General features: G+C 38.3%; 1 protein-coding gene across 1 annotated transcript in view; it reads left to right on the top strand.

The window, feature by feature from the left end:
- Positions 1 to 19,261, top strand: part of ERMP1 (endoplasmic reticulum metallopeptidase 1) — a 49,864-nt gene that overhangs the window by 11,762 nt on the left and 18,841 nt on the right. The window contains exons 3-10 of the mRNA XM_077817642.1: positions 279 to 406; positions 1,755 to 1,860; positions 9,089 to 9,235; positions 11,487 to 11,579; positions 13,209 to 13,421; positions 14,523 to 14,743; positions 17,047 to 17,221; positions 18,388 to 18,578. Coding sequence (XP_077673768.1) covers positions 279 to 406; positions 1,755 to 1,860; positions 9,089 to 9,235; positions 11,487 to 11,579; positions 13,209 to 13,421; positions 14,523 to 14,743; positions 17,047 to 17,221; positions 18,388 to 18,578 — 1,274 coding nt within the window. The remainder of the gene's footprint in view (positions 1 to 278; positions 407 to 1,754; positions 1,861 to 9,088; positions 9,236 to 11,486; positions 11,580 to 13,208; positions 13,422 to 14,522; positions 14,744 to 17,046; positions 17,222 to 18,387; positions 18,579 to 19,261) is intronic.

Below are 19,261 nucleotides of genomic sequence, written 5' to 3'. Positions count from 1 at the left end.
ACTTGTACAAATACAGGAAACGGATTATGCAGGGGCAAACACGGAAACTTCATTTGTTTGCATATTGCGTATAGTCAGAATAAAATTACTGAGGAATATTACAATTTTTAAAAACTTTGTAGTGTTATAACTTGTCACTTGTAACAATATTAGGTTTTCAAAAATGAGATGGATGATGTACTCTTTAAATATGTTTGAGTAGTAAAGGGTCAAGTTGAGGGCACAGGTCTTAACCATGTTAAAAATCTCACATTAGCTGCTCTGTTCCCCTTATTAAGGTGCCAGTGATGATGCTGTTAGTTGCTCAGTGATGCTTGAAATACTGAACACTCTCTCAAAGTCATCTGATCCCTTGCAACATGCTGTCATATTCCTTTTCAACGGTGCAGAAGAAAATATCTTGCAGGTAAGATTAATTAGTATGCCAGATTTATAAAACATGCATAATCAGAACCCTGAATTAGAGATGATTGACAAAGGAAATAGTAATTATAGGTTTGACTTGTATTTTGCAAATCTAAATGTCCGTTACAGGTGTTAATCGGCTTTTCAGTTATCTGAGGATAATTATAATTAATGCTATTTATAAATTTAATTTAATCTGAATTATGAATGTTCACAATGTTGCTTTAATGAGCAGGTTCCTAAGTGTTGCAAGTAAGATGCAGCATCATGTGTTGCTCAGCTCAGAGGACTGAGAATCTTGACCCTTGGGTTCTACTCCCAGCTCTACCTCTCACCTGTGTGATGTTGAGTTTAAAAAAAAAAAAAAAAAAAGTCAATTCTCTGTGCATCATTTACACTTGTTTTCAGATGGGTGAAATACTTAACTACCAGACTTAATATTTGTAAATGTTTTGATTTCCTATGACGGATGTTACAGAAGTGCAAATTGATTATTTTGTTTGCTTTAAAGTTTTTTGTGATGGTTGGCAAGTCACAATCTGATGTTATAGACATTTGTTTCCTCCTTTACCCTCCCCTGAAAAAGTATTTTAATGCTGTATAACTTTCTGTCAGTGAAAGTTAACAGACCTTGTAACTCTAAAGGGTCATCTACTCTACAGGCATGATTCTCACTTAGATTAAGGTCACTTTTTTTTTTTTTTACATCATTCTGGAAATGTAAAGTGGTTTTAGTACTCAGTTTACATTTATACTACAAGTTTAACCATACTAATGTACTGTTATGGAAGTCTATATTGTAATGTGGTTCTTCATTCATAATTCAGGGAGAATAATTTGGTTAGTAGGCCATAGTAGGGAATCTGTTGCATTCCTGATCATCGTAGTAATTACCTAAATATGTTTTGTTTTGTTGTTATTACAAAAACAATTAGATTCTAAACCACTCTAACTATGCTAAACTATTGTTTGTAGGCATGTAAGCTTTTTGAGACAAACACTGTGTGTCTGTGTTTCTAAAGGGCCTAGCTGATTGGACTCTCTAGTATGTAATAATATACGTATTAAATATTTGGATTGGACACCAAACAATGAGTGTGAACATAAGGGTTTTTGAGGGCATGAAGAAAGAGGAGACGTGGTGGTGGTGTCATGGACGCAGATGAGTGAATTTTGTTATGTTGATGGCTCCTCTTCTCTGTGCCCTCAAGTAAACTTCTGGCTTCACCTGCAATGCACCTGTGATCGTTCCCCTGTCAAAATCTGAATTCAGATGCCTCTGATGGCAAATAATCTCTAGGCTTTTTCTTAAAGATATTTGACCTATATCTTCTTTGCTTCTTGTCAAGGCTAGTCATGGCTTCATTACACAACACCGCTGGGCCAAGTCGATTAGAGCATTTATTAACCTGGAGGCAGCAGGTGTAGGAGGGAAAGAACTTGTATTTCAGACAGGTATGATCATGCATTACATTTCCCACTTGTACACATGAGTTGGTTGTGTTTTATTTAGGACAAAAAACAAACAAACTAAAGTTTTCTTACTAGAAACAAACTTCATTAAGAATATTGAAAATAGCCCATGAGGTCTATGAGAATAAATTTCACAGCATGCAGACTCCATCAGATCCTTACCTTGCAGATAACAAACTATTGAACAGGTTTAATTACCCTAAGGCTTTGGCACAAGCAGAGACAAAGTCATTGTGAAGACAGTGAGGCAACATGTCTTCTTAATGCCAATTTTTTGGTACTTTTTTCCATAATGAATTTAGAATGAAATATTGGCCTTAATCTTGCTTTCCTGGCTCTCATCTGTCAACCTGAAATTTTTAACCATAAAATACACTTTGGGATCCTTGAAAATTCCATCTAACTCCTTTTAAAAAACAACAACTCTCTTTTATGCTGTGAAATTCACCATTCAGGCAGGAAATCCTCTGCAGCACAGCTGGAGCTTTAAGTGCAGCAGTTGTAGTTCCATTTTGTGTTGAAGTAGTTGGTACAAAACAGATCAATGGAATGGTGGATAATCCTGCTGCTGTACTTCCTAACACCTTAAATGAGTGCATTTTGTTTTTTCTGTTGGAAGCAGAGCTTTCTGCTGACCACAACTCTGCAGAAATATAAATGGGCTGGTGATAAACTTCCGTTGTATCCTGGTTGGGCTGCAGATTTCCCTCCGCTGCTCCAGTTTATTTATTGCTTCTATGGAAAACTTCAGTAGAGAGTTTTTCAAAACAATGAATTTGACACATTGCTGGAGGAATAATGTGGGAGCTGAGGAGTCTCCCAAACATATCCTTAGGTAGTGGGGAAGGAGGGGTTCCAAAGCATTGGAAAGGAGACAGTAAAAACAAAGTTCTAAAATATGAGACATTTATTTTTCCTAAAAATTGCTTGATATCTGCCTAAGGAACAATAGAGGCCTTGCTGTGCTTGAGTGCATTAATCCACGTTACTGTATTGTCATTTTAATGATTATGAATCACTCCTGTATATCCAGTTATTACATTAAAGGAGCTGTTGAATTCAGTGTTGGTTGGAGCAGAAGTCCTCAACCTCTCCAGACCACTGTACCCCTTTCAGGAGTCTGCTTTGTCGTGTGTACCCCAAAGTTTCCTCACTTAATAACTACTTGCTTAGAAAATCAGGCAAAAATACAAAAGTGTTACAGAACACTATTACTGAAAAATTGCTTACTTTCTCATTTTTACCATATAAATATAAAATCAATTGGAATATAAATATTGTACTTACATTTCTGTGTAGTATATAGAGCAGTATAAACTAGTCATTGTCTGTATGAAATTTTAGTTTGTACTGACTTCGCTAGTGTTTTTCATGTAGCCTGTTGTAAAACTACGCAAATATCTAGATGAGTTGATATACCCTCTGGAAGACCTCTGCATACCTCCCAGGGGTATAGGTACCTGTGGCTGAGGACCACTGGGGTAGAGTAATGAATCTGAGACAGGAAGTCAGGAATGTCTGAGAACTGTTCCCAGCTTTATCAGTGACTCACTATGTCATCATCACCATATTACTTAATCTATTTCCCAATCAGTGAAGTGGGAGACTAATACTGCTAATACCTCCTCAAGAGTTTTGGGGATTTGGTTTATACATTGCTTTAAAGATCTAAAGTACTAAATGAAGGCTATATATTACTACCCTTGGGATGAAGTAAGAAATACTCCCTTTAGGGGGAAGTGATTTACTTTGTTATGCATTTTCAAACAATTTATGTCTTTTACTCCCTTTCTAGGTATTAAATTGATAATAAATGCATTTAAAGATGTGGTTCTTGAAAAAATGCTTAACTTAATCTAATCCTTTGATAATAGTGGTGTTCAACACAGCATTTAAAAAGTGTTGCTGTTGTTTAAACTAATTTAATCTTCTGAAGTGCTGGCATCAACAAACTTCTGTAAAGGGGAAAGTATATACAAGATCAACAAACAAAAAGCCAGGTGAATCACTGCAGAAGTGCTCTGTGTGCTGGGAGTAGCCAGGAGGGCCCATTGTCACAACCAATGCCATGATTTCAGTATAAGGTTATTAGTCTAATCTGGAGAGACAGAGAGAGGCATTTCTGGAAGGAGTTTTAAAACGAAGCAAGAAAGACATTTCAAAAACCCTTGTGCTATTGTGCCACTAGTTCACCCTGTTATGTTACTTCTAAGGAGAGTGAAGTGCTCCTGTCACTGTAAGTATTCAAACGTTAAATTAGTTCTCAGTCCTCCAGTAGAACCTAATGGTAACACTCTAACTGACTTCAATGCGAGCAAGATATGGCTCTTGAGACTGTTCTGTAGGAACAGAACTGATTGAACGTGAAAGAGATGGATTGAATGATCTGACAGGGCTCTTCAATTAACAGTGACATGGGATTTCAATAAGTGGTGACTATTTACGATGGTATTGACTGTTTCCAGTACATGTTGCTATGGTGCTAACAGTTTGTAGCACAAAGTCAGTGGTATGTGTTAGGGGGCTTATTCCTTCACCCACTTACTTCCCTGGTCCTTCTCGCATGAACAGAGAGCAACAATACCCGAAGTCCAAAGGTGCAAACAATTCAATGTTTATTGGGGTGAACTTCCAGCAAGCATGATTCCAGTTTCTTTCCTTAGTATCCTCCTTCCCAGCTCTGACACCACAGAGCCTTACACTGTGTCCCTGTTCCCATTCCTGCCCTTAGCCAAACATGATTCCAGTTTCCCCACTCCCATTCCCTGTTCCCATTTCCCCCTTTAGCAAAACATGATTCCAATTTCCTTACCCGCCATTCCCTGTTCCCATCTCCCCCACCCCCCTCACTTCCTGATTGACTGCAGACTATATAGTAAAACTTGAGTTCAGCTTAGCTATACCTTAACCAATCATTTTTCTGAAATTTAACTAACCAATCCTAACATAGTGTAACATGATTATGTAACCAATTATATCCCACCACCTTAATTAGTTTACACCCAGCAAAATTAATTATACAGCAGACAGGAACAATCACAGAACCAGACAGAGATTATACAGACAAACAATAGCAAAGTGGGATCTATAATGACAAAACAATACAGAAGTGAGGATTTCACATCCTAGCTATTGATAAGTGAGTTCTTGCCAGACAGGATGCTATCAAAGTAAATTTCCTTTTACATTTTCTAGGCACTTCCCTTTCTCTGGAGGGAATAGGCACTATCAGGACAGGATTGTATTCCTAATAGCCCAATAGCACCTTCTTTCAATGTGACTAGTTTGGAATATGAGGATGTGACCGGTCGCTTCCCAGCTTATGGCTGCCTCTGCTGCTTAGCCAAAGGCCTTAGCCTAAGCACAGAGCCTCAGACTGTCACAATGAGAGAAGGCTTTTACACCAGCAGACAGTGATTTTAATTCTTTCTTTTATACCTCTATAACTAGCCAAGTGATAAGAATACACCTAAATTCTTAGAGTACAGGCCTTTACAGACAGGCCTGAATATCTATATCCTAACAGTATGTAGATTTAAAATAAAAAAAAAAATTAATCAAACTTTTAACTGCTTTAAACAGCTGACTGAGGGGAAGAGCAGAAAAAGCATGTCTGTTTCAGTGAATTCTTGAACTTCTCCTAAGCGCTTCTCTCTCCCCTATTTCTTTATCGCAGTGAACTACACAATCATCTTTTCTCTGTCTCTGAAGCCTGTAATCTTGGCATCTTCTTTGACTGAGCCCTCTCCTCTGAGCCACACATGTCTAAACCTTGCTGCTTCTTCCTGTACAACATCTCCAAGATCCTACATTTCCTCCTTGCTCACACTGCTAAAACTCCATGCCATGATCATCATCTGCCATGAATACTGTTAATACCACCTCTCTGGCATTGAAGCCTGCAACTTCCCCCACTCAAATCTATTCAGAATGTGGCTGCTAAAATACCCTTCCTGGCTCACTGCTCTGTCAGCCCCATCTGAAGTCCCTTGATTGGCATCTCCTCTTCCAGTGCATCAAGCAAAAACATATTGTCCTTACTTTCAAAGTTCTCTACAACTTTCCCCCAACCTACTTAGCCAGGTTGTTATCACAAGGTCATCTCTTGGCACCACTCTGCCCATGATGTCAGCCTGGATTTCCTGACTCTCTGAGCACTTTCAGGTTTTCTCTCATGCTTCATCTTATTGGAGGGGGGAAGCTTGGAGTCAAAATCTATAAAGCTGCTTGCCACCTTATCATCCTCAAAACTTGCCTCTTATGTAATGCATACAATAAATTACAGCCTGATAATGGCTAGGAAAGTGGTGAGCTGTAGTCACTGCTACTAAATGGCTAATTGTGCTCATGTTATGTTTATCTGTTATCCTGTCTTCCCCATCCTAGCCCGCTTATTTGTCTCCTCTGCCTGTGATACCTTTAAAAAAAAAAAAAATCTTGTAGGTGGATTGGGGTGAGAACTGTCATTTTTGTACAGTGACTGGCACTGTGGGGTCCAAATTAATTGAGGGTCCTATGTGCTATTGCCACATAAATGGTTATTGATCAACAATATGTCCTAAAGAGTTACTTAGATTTAAAAATTATATAAAGAGACTGTGTGTAATTTTAGGCCCAGATTAGGAAGGATTTTGGTTTTGGGGCAGGAGGAGGCTTTTGTAAAACCTTAATCAAACCATCCTTTCATCTTGGATTGAAACCTCTCCAGAAGAATGTGTAGGTCAAACACTGCATCACTGTGCTATTGCACAAAAGTCAGAAAATGAAACTGATGGTAATCAAGTGAGAGATTTTTTAAGTTGTGGTAGGGACCACAGTGCTAAATTCCCCAATACCTCTGTCTGCTATATGCTGTTCTGATGGAGTGAAGAATCTGTAAACCTGCCATTGAAGAATCCCCCTTGCCTGGGGAAACCTAATGTGATGTAGAGCCATGATAGTGGCTCCTGGCCTATGGAGCCAGCCCCTGAGGGTGCTCAAATCCATGTTGGGATCTGCATGGTGCAGAACTGGCATCAAGATAGGGGTGGTGTGTAAATATGGTTTAAATAGGGCTGCCAGTATTGGTTGAACTTATTCTTTGAGGTTTCATCACATGATATAATCTTTAATTCCTGGGGACTCCAGGACAATCCTGGAGAATTGGCAACCCTAGGTTTAAAGCCACCTTGGCTGACTTCCTTCCTAGGCTGTGCCCAGTGCTGGGCTAAAATGGGCTAGGTGCTTTGCTAAAGCATAGGACACCATGCGAGTTTATTTGCAGTGTTCAAACTGAACAAAGTATAAAAAGTAAAAATGGTTTAAATAGTGAAAAATAAATTAAACATGCAATGAGTGCAATTTTAAAAATCCTTGTTCATAATATTGTCACAGGTAAAGACTTGTGTACTACTTGAATCTTTTGTATAGTAATGTTTTAAGAGATTTACTGAATGACAGTAGCAATCTTATGTTAAATCCTCACAGTTCTCAAACAGTTTATTTGAGATTGACTTTAATCTCTCACGATGAACGGGCTTTAACTTGTTTTTAAACACTGAGATTAGTGTTTGTTGCATGGGAAAATGGGATTTGAGCATTGTGAACTGGAGATGTGCAGTAATCTAAACAAGAACTACCTTACTGTTTTATGTTGAACCTATAACCATTGTATCTAATCACCGATACAGTTATGGTTAAGGCTGGTTGCCTGTCATGGGAAGCATTTTAGTTTAAAAATAAGAAGGTCATAAAAGCATATAAATTTCCCTTAGGAAATTATTAGATCAGAGAAGGATTTACAATAAAATTGATAACCATGTGTCATGGATCCACAAAGCACTCTATGCCTCCAAGCAATCTTTATATAGTGTCTCTGGGAGTGTAGTTGTCTTTTCCCTAGGCTTCCCCTTTTTACAGGGGACAGCCCTGCTACTCAGCTACTCCAAGACTGGGTCCCTGGCTTCAACACCTCTTTTTCTCACCATGGCTCCTTCAGCAGTCCCAAAGAGCTCAAACCCCTACTGGAGACTTGCCATCTTGGGAGGTCTGCAACTAGCAAATGTTTGCAGCAATACAGGACAGCTGTTTCAAAACAAGATATCCTTTATTAGTCAACAGAAATATGATATTTAGTTCCTTAGATTAGAATGGTAAAGCAAAGCCTGCCTACATGTGTGTGCTGCAGCATAGAGTGCATGTCTTGCCCAAACATCCAGGGTTTCACACACTACTGCACTGGACAGCAGCATTCTTATTATAGTCTAACATCTCAGTTCTTTGTTTCAAGCTTCAGTCACACTTCTTTCACATGTTCAGCCTTCCTTGGCTGGCAATCATTAAAAGTTGAAGTCGGCTGTTGGTCTTCCATTATACCTCCACAGTAACACCATTTATATGTTGATGGTTCTTGCTTGATCATGAATACGCCTACTGATGCACATGCAGCCACTACATTGCTTTCCCTCTGTCCTATAAAAGAAATTAGCCCCTTCAGACTCTGTGGCCAAACAATACAAAAGTGATCAGGGAAATGAAGTCATACATTTAAAATTTAAAAAATAGAGAAATTTCCCATATTTTTCATGACCTCTTCTTAGTTGATGATATTCCATTATGCTGGATGTATAGAGAATTATTTGTAAATGAATGCACTAAGGAGTAGGATGATTGGAATGAAGGACAATGACATGAAAAACCCTGCAAGTCAGGTTTTTTTTAATCATAGAGGTCATGGCTCTCAAACTCGACATGATATAGATATGATCCTGATAAAACTTCAGTTTCCTCTCTCTTCCCATCCACTTCCAATATGGTTTACTGTCCTTACTTTGAATCTTGTGCTCTCTCGCAGCAACATATTTGAGATATTAACTAATTAGCAGCATGAAACTTATTTAAGGGAGAAACTGTGGAAACACGGAAGAAAAGAGTTTTCCATTAAGGTCTGTTTTTATGCATGAACACTGATACTTAATCCAGAGACTGGTTAGATGTAGTTGAATGTGCCTAGTTCTTCTTTGAGTGTTTGCTTTGTTTTGGGGTAGGTGGATTCAGAATGTACTCCTTCATATCAGGTAGACCGGCCTGCAAGATGCACTTAATTAAGGTGTTTCCCAGGGGTCAGATATTTAAGCCCAGTGATGCCTCCTCTTAGCACTCTTCACTCCTTTAGTTTTGATCTTGAATATGATTCTCCAGTTTTTGTAAATCCCTTGTTTTCCATTGGCAGGGCCTGAAAATCCTTGGTTGGTACAAGCATATGTCTTTGCGGCCAAGCATCCCTTTGCCTCTGTGGTGGCACAGGAAGTGTTTCAGAGTGGAATTATCCCTGCAGATACAGACTTCCGTATCTACAGGGACTTCGGGAATATTCCAGGTATGTTATCAGTAAGCCTGTCAATGGGGGGCATTATTTAACCCTTATCTAGATTTATAACAAGGGGCCAATCCTGTAAATGCTCATTCATGTAACAGTTTTAGGGTTTGGGCTCTAGGCCATGAACTCCAAACTGAAACTTGACTTGGTGTCTGCTTAAGTTTAGGAGGAACATACTGTGTTTCTCCCCTAGGAAAATAACCCTCATGGTTTTTGGTGTCCCACACAGACTAGGTGTATATACTCAAGGTCCTGGGTGTTCTCTGTTTCAGTGTGTCTTCATTCTCTGTCAGCCCCCTGCCTTCTAGCACACTATGCCATGGCCATGCCATGGCACACTGAAAATTCTCTGACTTTTAAGTTGTGGATTAATATAGCAAACTACAGTTGATCTTAATTAAACCAAAACGGTACCACATTGTCAAAGTACAGCAGGTTTGAAAATATAAAATGCTTTCCTCCATGACAGCGTTGACCACAGTATCACGTTGTAGCTGAGGTTTAATGCCACCTCACAGGTATAGGTTATGGAAAGCTGCTACCCTTGTCACTTTGCAATCCAGATATATGGGCTACAGAAACTTGCTCGTTTCTGGCATATGAGTTGGCAATGGAAGTTTTTGCAAACAGTGTTAATAAAGCCAATGGGTACCCCAGGGAGAAAGAGAGCCTATTACAGGGGGCAACCACATGGGGAAAATTACTTACTTAAAAATCAGGAAAATCTCTTGGAAATCAAATATATATTATAGCATAGTTACATTTAAAACATTTAAATTCAAGTGGGGAAAAACCCCCACTTGCAACCAAGAATTAAAAGAAAAATTATCTATGTAAGGAATAGACATGGGAAAAAAGAAGCATCACTTTTAGATTTGTAACTCTTATGGCTGCAGTATTACTACTTTCATTGCAGTAGTCATGCTCCAGATGGTCAGGAATGGGGACTTTTGAATCCTTAGTTTACATTTCACACTAATCCCTTTTTCCTAACTACTTAAATAATGGGTGGTTTAATTGGAGAAGACTGCACAAAATGACATCTCATTTGGCACAAATGCTAAAGGAAAATCGATTTCTAGAGGAGGAGGATTGAAGATATTTTAATATGTCTAGCTTTGAATGAACACTGAGTTATCTTCTTCTCTAGAAAAGTGGTCTACACAGAGTGACACTTAAGGACATGGTTAAAGCAAAGTATTGTACTGCGTGCTCTGAACTGTTCTGAAGCACACTTCTAATCTCAAAATGGATTTTGTAAGCATAGTACCTTCTGATGTAGCTAATCTGTGTCCATCTGTGTTTGGAAACGTACCTACTCTATTAGGTGGCAAATGAGTTTTTATTGCCTTTCTTCTGATAGCCATGCAGAGCGAAAACAGCTGTGTCTGAGAAATGGATTCTATTCCTTCTCGTGCACCAACAAAGTTGTTTGTTTGTTTTGATCAGCTACACTGGTACAAAATCAGTGACAGCACTAAGAGTATGTAGGTACTACTGTGAGCGTACACACCATGAATTTCACAGGGGTACACTGAAGGCATCATTTGGCTTGCAGAATCTCTACTAGTGGTGATTCATGGGAAGGAAAGAACTCAGCTTGATTTTTGGAGTCCAAGCAGACTTTGCAAGACTGGCAATTACAAAAAATCTCTTTTTACTTGTAAGCTGACCACACAGAATTGTTAAGCAGTGGTAATCATGCAATCTCAGGATTACATTTTCTAGTTGCTTTTCTGTATAGAACCACACTGAATCTTTAGTGATGATGCTGGGAAAGCACAAAATCTGGAATTTGGCTGTTGGCTGGTAAGAGTGATATTCCACTGCTTCGGGCAGACAACCAGTCACCAGATAAACTATGGAAGGTGATAGGGGGCTTATGCTGTCCTTGGAGGCTAGAGGCTAGCTTCATTAGAGAATCAGGTGATCAGGAATATTGGCATAGGCATGACTTTCTACAGTAGAGGAAAGCTGTGTGTATAAAAACCAGGCATGGCAGTAAAATACAGAAGGTTCAAATATTTTCATATACCTTTAATTAAATATGTCCAGGTTCTGTTACAAAATTGGTTCTTAAGCAGTCTTACTACATGTGGTAAGCTGTTCAAGTCATAGTAGTCAAAAGTGGTTGTTGGGTTACACTGGTAGAACAAAACTATTTTTTACTTTGTAAAATGTTCTGAAAGCTTTCAAGTGTTTTTGATTAGGTTTAGGTAACTTTAATCATAGTCCTTTTCTATCTTCATAGGAATAGACTTGGCTTTTATTGAAAATGGCTACATTTACCATACAAAATATGACACACCAGACAGAATACTAACGGATTCAATTCAGAGAGCAGGTTGGTATTCAGACTTCCATCAAAAATTCGATAAAGAATATGGCTAAATGAAAATTGCTTACTTTTCCCACTAATCCTTATCATAGCCCCTATAAGTTGGAAATTTCCTAACGATTAATGATGCATAATCTAAACATTTGGTAAATTTCAAAAGAAATGAAACTTCTCAGAATTCAGTGGCTCCTGATTTGTAACAAGCTATGGAGCCTCTTTCAGATTGAAATCTGGCCAGGCCAGTGTTGACCAAATTCATCGCCCTCTGATGACTGTTCAAAGATCTGTCTCTGGCCATTTTCATATGGGCAAATATGCACAATACTTTGAATCCTTGTTTAATATTCTCCACAAGGAGGCTGAGGGTTAAATGGGTGACATGGAGACTGAACTGCCTCTAGGATTGGTCCTTCCCTAACCAGGGCAGAACGAAAATGGCAGGACAATCTGGGCAAGCTTCTGCTGCTGCCACTGCCCATATTTTATTATTTCTGGGGATAAAGAGAACAATTCACTTTCCAGATCTGTCAATATTTTACCTTTTTATAAGCACTAAATTTACTCTTAAGAGAATCTGTAAAAGAAATTATTAATAGATTTTTGAAAAACCACAACACCCAAGTGTATGCTCGTCACCACCAGGAATATTAACAAAATTAGTGTCTTCTTTCTTTGACTAGTAGAATTAAATCAATTTTACTCTTTCCAGGCTTGTTTCTCAATCTTTTTATAGGCACTCAAGCATCAGTTGTCGTCTTGCAGTCATGAATAAATTATATAGCTAATATTCAGTTTTAGTTGAAGGAATTGGTTCAGCAGCAGAGTTCTGTGAATAACTTTCATGGAGATCAAACAGTTTTACATGTTTTGTCTTGTTTTTAAAGTAATACAGCTGCAAGATCTAGTGTACTTCTGTTTTTTTCCCCCCCTATCCTTGTTGTAAAGCTGATGCTCCTCATTTTGATAATTTGTTACAGCAAGAGCATGTCACTGCTTAGAGCTTGGTTCCCAAGGATTTTTTATATTAAGGGTCACTATGTAGGTTTAGAACAGTGGTTCTCAAACTGTGGGTCAGGACCACAAAGTGGGTTGTGACCCCATTTTAATGGGATCGCCAGACCTGGCTTAGCTAAACTTGCTGGAGCTCAGGGCTGAAGCCCAAGCCCCACTGCCCAGGGCCAAAGCTGAAGCATTGAGCCCTGAGCGGCGGGGCTCAGGTTACAGGTCCCTCTGACTGGAGCTGAACCCCTTGGGCTTTGGCTTTGGCCCTCTACCCTGCTCAGGGTAGTGAGGCTCGGGCTTTGGCTTTGGCACCCCACCTGGGGCAGTGGGAATCAGGCAGACTTAGGCTTCGGTCCCACCTCCTGGGGTTGTGTAGTAATTTTTGTTGTCAGAAGGGGGTCGCGGTCCATTGAAGTTTGAGAACTCCTGGTTTAGAAGAATATTTTGCATTGTGTGTAAACAAATATGAAATGACAGCTGAAAGATCTTAAACACATTTCTAACGTGATGTAGAAGTATAATTTTAAGATGTAATGTTTTTCTTTTTTTATAACATCTATATATAGAACTATGCACTTGTTTTTCCTATTTTCCTATTATATATATTGTCTTTTTTTCCCCCCCCTTAAACAGGTGACAATATATTAGGAATGCTAAAATACTTAGCAACATCAGATAAATTGGCAAAATCTTTTGACTATCGGCATGGAAATGTGGTCTTCTTTGATGTATTTGGTCTGTTTGTCCTGGCCTACCCTGCTCGTATTGGCACCATCATGAACTATATAATAACTGCAGTTACTGTCCTTTATCTAGGAAAAAAAATATTACAGCCCAGAAACAGGGGTAAGTCCAGTTAAGACAAATGTGATTTTTCTGAAGAGGAGGAACTTGTAAGTTTTTAAATAAACAGGAGCTAACATGATAGGAAATTATCAGCAGATTATGCAGTTACTTGCATAGATGAACTTTAAAATGGATATTGTGTACTCAGTGGCTTGTGTCATTTGCTTTGGAGCTCATTGTATTAAGTCACTCAAGCATGAAATGACTACAGTGATGAAGGGATATCATCATAGGCCCAAAATCAAGAATGTGTTGTAGCTCAGCTTTTCATGAAAATTTCAGTGGCATTTTTTAAAAAGTTAAAAACAGCCATCTGAAATTATTTCAAAATGATTCAATGTCCAGTTTAAATTGTTAGTTTTAGTAACACGGGCAGGGCTTTTTTCTTTCTTATTTAAAAAAGGGGTATCTTTTTACATACAAATTTGTCAATATACAGCAGCAAATAATAAAACAGTCTTTAAAAGGAATAAAGGGGTACTAAAACTTACTTAAAGGACCTTGTTCATGTAGGCTAAATAGACTTATAGACTTTAAGGTCCGAAGGGACCATCGTGATCATCTAGTCTGACCTCCTGCACATTGCAGGCCACAGAACCTCACCCACTCCTGAAACAGACCCCCAAACCCTGGCTGAGTTACTGAAATACTCAAATCATGGTTTAAAGACTTCATGTTACAGAGAATCCACCCTTTACACTAGTTTAAACCTGCGAGTGACCCATGTAACCTCCTACAGAAGCTACGGAAACTACCTTGTTTCTCTGGGAAAACATAAACTGGAATCCTTAAAAAAAACAAACAAGAGGTTTCCTAGGCTGTGGGATAATCTCTCAAGGGAAATGCCCTGAACAAATCACTAGTTCAGTAAGAAAGGATCTTATAGTGATAAGGACATGGGCTGGATAGCTTAGGCCCTGATGCTGCAAAGGAATCTTCAACAGCAGACCCCTAAACCTACATTGCATCTTGTTTAATTGCTTTAATGACCAAGGTGATCATTGTTGTAATTTTAGTTCCAGTATAGCACCCTAACTATAAGATGTAGCTAATAAAATGGCCCACTGCATTTGAGTTTACTATTCTTTCTCTCTTCCTTAGCTATTAACTACATGAAGGAGCTCTCCGTTGCATTTGGCTTCACATTGTTAAGTTGGTTCTCCACATTAGTGACTGTTCTTATTGTGGCAGTGTTCATCTCTCTCATCGGACGGTCTCTTTCTTGGTATAACCACTTCTATGTCTCCATCTTCTTGTATGGAACTGCAGCTGCAGCTAAACTAATCCTTGTGCACACGTTAGCCAAAAAGTTCTATTATAAGGTAAGTGCTGATTCTTTGTAGTTTACTGGTTGGTGACATGGAGTAGAAAAATTAGATCATTACTGACGATGAACAGGGATTTAATAATCTGAACTGTGATACAGTATTGGCTACTTGGAAGCCCATCAGTTCAGTTGGCTCATAAGCTTCATGAAGATTTGTATCTCTGTCTAACATGTATTTAAAGGACATCTCTTAGGGGTGTTAAGTTGAATATTTTTAAGCATATTATCAAACTGGATCAGTCCCTAGACCCATCTAGTTGAGAATATTGTGTCTGACAGTGACCAATACTAGATGCTTCAGAAGAAAGGGCAAGAACCCCATGGTAGGCTAATTTAAGATAATTCTACTGCATTAGGTCTCATCCTGGTCTCTAGTAGTTAAATTGGTTTAACCCTGAAGCATGAGGTTTTGATGTTCTTGTTATCACTAATTATGATAACTCTGCATATTCTTTATCTATGTAGTTATTCAGTCATTCTTTGAATCTTGTTAATTTTTTTGGCTTCAGATAACTGCCTGTGGCAATGAGTTCCACAGATTAATCACAGACTGTGTGGAAAAGTGGTTCCTTTTATTTGTTTTGAATTTCTCACCTTTTAAATTTTTATTAAATGATCCTTTAGTCTTGTGTTATAAGGCAGAGAGAACAGAAGTTCCCAGTTTACCTTCTCTGTACTATTCATTATTTTATATACTTTTATCATGTGCCCTCTTATTTTTCTCCTTTCTAAGATAACAATCCCAGTCTTTTCAATCTATTCATATGAGTTTTCCCCTGGCTTTGATCATTCTCTTGTTGCTCTTCTGTGAATTTCTAATTCTGCACTTTCCATTTTGAGTATTACACAGAGTATTCTAGGTGAGGCCATACCATTGATTTATATAATGGTATTATAATTTCCATGGTGTTCATCCCATTCCTTACGCATCCTAATTTCTTGTTTGGTTTTTTGACCACAGCTGCACATTGAGTAGAAGTCTTCATTGAGCTATCTACGGTGACGTCCAGGTCCCTTTCTTGAGTTCCTATAATTAATTTAGAACCCTGTAAGGTGTATCGGTAGTTTACATTTTCACTTCCAATGAGCATTACTTTGCATTACTGACATTGAATTTCATTTGTCATCATGTTGCTATGATATTCTGGGGTGCAGTCCAGACATTGAAGGGCTGTGTCACCTTTGTCCTGCAACCTGGGGTGCCTCACAGTGCTTTGCTACCGTAACTCGCAACTTTGGCCCCTCAATAAACAAAAAAACAGCATGCAAGTCACACCCTGAGCGTCTGCTGGCAGGCTGCAGCTATACATGCTTCAGTCACACTCTGGTTTCCACCAGCCTTGATTACCACTTGCGTGGTTATCTCAATACACTCCCAGTCCCAAATTTTCCCTCAAAATGTATGTTCTGTACTGTCCAACCCTCTCCTGAACAGGTCAGATATTTTAGGTCTGTTGCCCCTCTAAAGTCCTGCTACTTTAAATGGAGTTATCTCATAGTCCAGTTTAACGACAACAATTGGATTAGTTTTGATTAAAGAATAAAACAAGTTTATTTACATACAAGAAGATAGGTTTTAAGTGAGTACAAGTATAAGGTATTAAAATCAGAAATGGTTACAAGAGAAATAGAGATGAAATGGTTTCTATTACTAGAACTTAACAAACTAGAGTTGATGAAGGTGAAACCCCCTACCACATGTTTTCACTAACATTGCTAACCAATGTTAAAAATGTGCCTGATCTTGCCTGTGGATCCTGGTGTTTCCTTTGAAAAAAATAAAATAACCCCCGAATTTGACAATATAAAATACTATACCCAAAAAAGGCTTTAATGTAATTGTATATGCAGTAATAAAACTGTATATATAGGAAGAGGCATAGTTACAGCTGCTGCTGAAACTGTAACTCAGAATCTTCTTAAGTGTTTGTGAAATGTGTTTTCATGTGGTTACAAACCATTTGCTACATATGAAAGTAAAAAGCAATGTGGATAAAACATACATCTAGAAAATGTTGCCTGCCTTTTTCTGTTAATTCTCTCTTCCTTCTCTCCAACTTCCAAACTAATCTCCTGTAAACTACTTTTTTGAATCTGCTCTGATGTAGCATCTAATTATATAGCTCCATAAAGGGAAAGAAACTGGTGTGGCAGTGTTTATAAAAGGATAGATGGTGACCAAACAAAACTTTAGCTGTGTATAAGCAACAGAAATTTGCAGTAGTGGCCTTAAGAGATCTGATATATACTGATCACTGTGCGGGCTAATTCTGTATTTTTTCTCTTTTTTCTTTACAGAATGCAAATGAGCAGTACCTGGGGGAGATGTTCTTTGATGTCTCACTTCTTGTTTGGTCTATTGCATTGGTTCTAATCACTCAGCTAGGCCTTTGCTCTGCATTCATCTGTGCAATGTGGGTAGCGTTTCCTTTACTCACAAAACTATTGACCTATAGAGAATTCAAACAAAAAGGTAAAATTTGATTTTATTATTTGACAACCTGGCAGCTCAGTTATTATATGTCCGGGCATGATTACAGCCAACTTGAACTAAACTAAAGAGAATTCCCATTAATGTGGTGTGGTTCTTTAAACAAAAATAACTTCTCTGAGCTCTGAATTATTCTAACTTAAGAAAACCAGTAGCATTTTGTTAGGAATAACTGTAACCTTGACATAAAGGCAGCTTTTTAGAATAGAGCAGATATGTAGGAGTGGTTTGAGTCATCTATGTAATTAGAGTCCTGTGCGGATACAAAATTTATATCCACATCCAATCTGCAATCCACAAAAATGGTCCAGGGATATCTTCCTCCATGGACGCAGATATCCACAGATACAAAGCGGATATCAGATACAAAGCGGATTTGCAGGGCTCTATATATAATATTCCAGTATTGTCACCCTGAAGCCTAGAATGTCTGTCAGTGTGAAGCTATGGAAACAGCAACAAGCATGTCTCTTTGTTCAGCATATCACAAGGTTCAATCATCACTAGAGTTTGCAGTCTGTTACCATCCACTTTCTAAGTTCTCAACTATTTTGACTTTACGAATTACACCTGTTTGTTGTACGGCTACACATCTATGCCATGCCAAGAGTCCTAGACCATTGTGATATCAGAGGTAACTCAACCTGTCACCACCCTTCCTTTACAACTAATTTGCATGCAACAATTTCATTGACCATGTGAGGAAGGTTGCACAGTTGTGGATTATTTGGCCCAAATGCTACACCCATGTGAGAGAGCCTCGGCTTTTGGCTACTAATATAATATATATATCAATATAGATTCAGTGGGGTAAATTATCAGTGTTTTCAGTTTTTTGATCATTGTTCAAATATTTAGATGGAAGATGGGACCTAAAGCAGTGTTATAGTTAGACACAGATATTGAGACAAAAGTCTGTTTCGCTTTCTTCACAATATCAATATAGTATTATGTGGCTTTAAAAATGTCTTGCACTGGCATGGTCTGTACCAAATGGAGCCTTCTGTCCATGTAGATGGACCTCGCCCTTGGAAATAGCTTGTATTTGTGCCTTGATATTATATACAGTAACTAATTAAAACTGTAAATTCTGTATCTTACAGGCTACAGAATATAATGCTTGCTTGTTTTTTTCCTCTCTCCTGTAGGTGCCACAATAAGATTTGTTGTGATTTACATGCTGGGAATGTTTATTCCATACCTGTATATAATGTACCTCACCTGGACGATATTTGAAATGTTCATTCCCATCATGGGTCGAAGTGGTACAGAAATTCCACCTGATGTAGTGCTGGCAGCCTTTATCCTTAGCAGCACTGTAATTCTATCTTCCTATTTTGTAAGGAGTTTTTTTTTTTTTTTTTTTTTTTAGATCTTGTAATCTATATATTGAGCTACTTTTTTAAAGGAATATTTGAAATTAATCGTGGTTTAATTGTAGGCTAAAAAGCTAGCGTATTACAAGGAACTCCCATAAAAGTAGCTAAATCAACACATTAAAATTAAACTAGACTCTTCAGAGCTGCTGTTTGTGGATACTTGAAAGCCAAATTCTACCTTCATATAATGGTGTGCTCCTCTCAGTGAAGTTGATTGAAGTTTTACATATTACAGGGTTGAATTTTGCCCAGTATCTGACTAGAGAGTTGGATTTATAAATGATATGAAAATGAGATGCTGATGGGGAAGCTCAGTGGCTTTCCCCTATTGGTGAAGGAGTCCCCGAGAGGACGAGTACATTTTTTTGGTCAATATTCTGTTGAAGTAACCTGCTGTCTATGAAGATGGGGGTCCATCCCATTATAAACTTCCCTTCCTGTATTCAGGATGATTCTTTTGCATTCATGGTGAGATTAAACTGAGTCATTGTACAGGAGAGAGTTTAAATGCAGTAAACAATACATTGTTAGTTGAAGCAAACCCATTTAGACAGAACACAAGAATATATCTGCTGTAGGGAGGAGATGCACAGATCAGTGCAAGGGAAGAGTATCCTCAATTGAAAAACATAATTTAACTTTC

Source organism: Eretmochelys imbricata, chromosome 5 (assembly GCF_965152235.1).
Source record: "Eretmochelys imbricata isolate rEreImb1 chromosome 5, rEreImb1.hap1, whole genome shotgun sequence".
Classification (NCBI taxonomy): Eukaryota; Metazoa; Chordata; order Testudines; family Cheloniidae; genus Eretmochelys; species Eretmochelys imbricata.
This window is presented reverse-complemented; position numbering and strand designations above follow the sequence as displayed.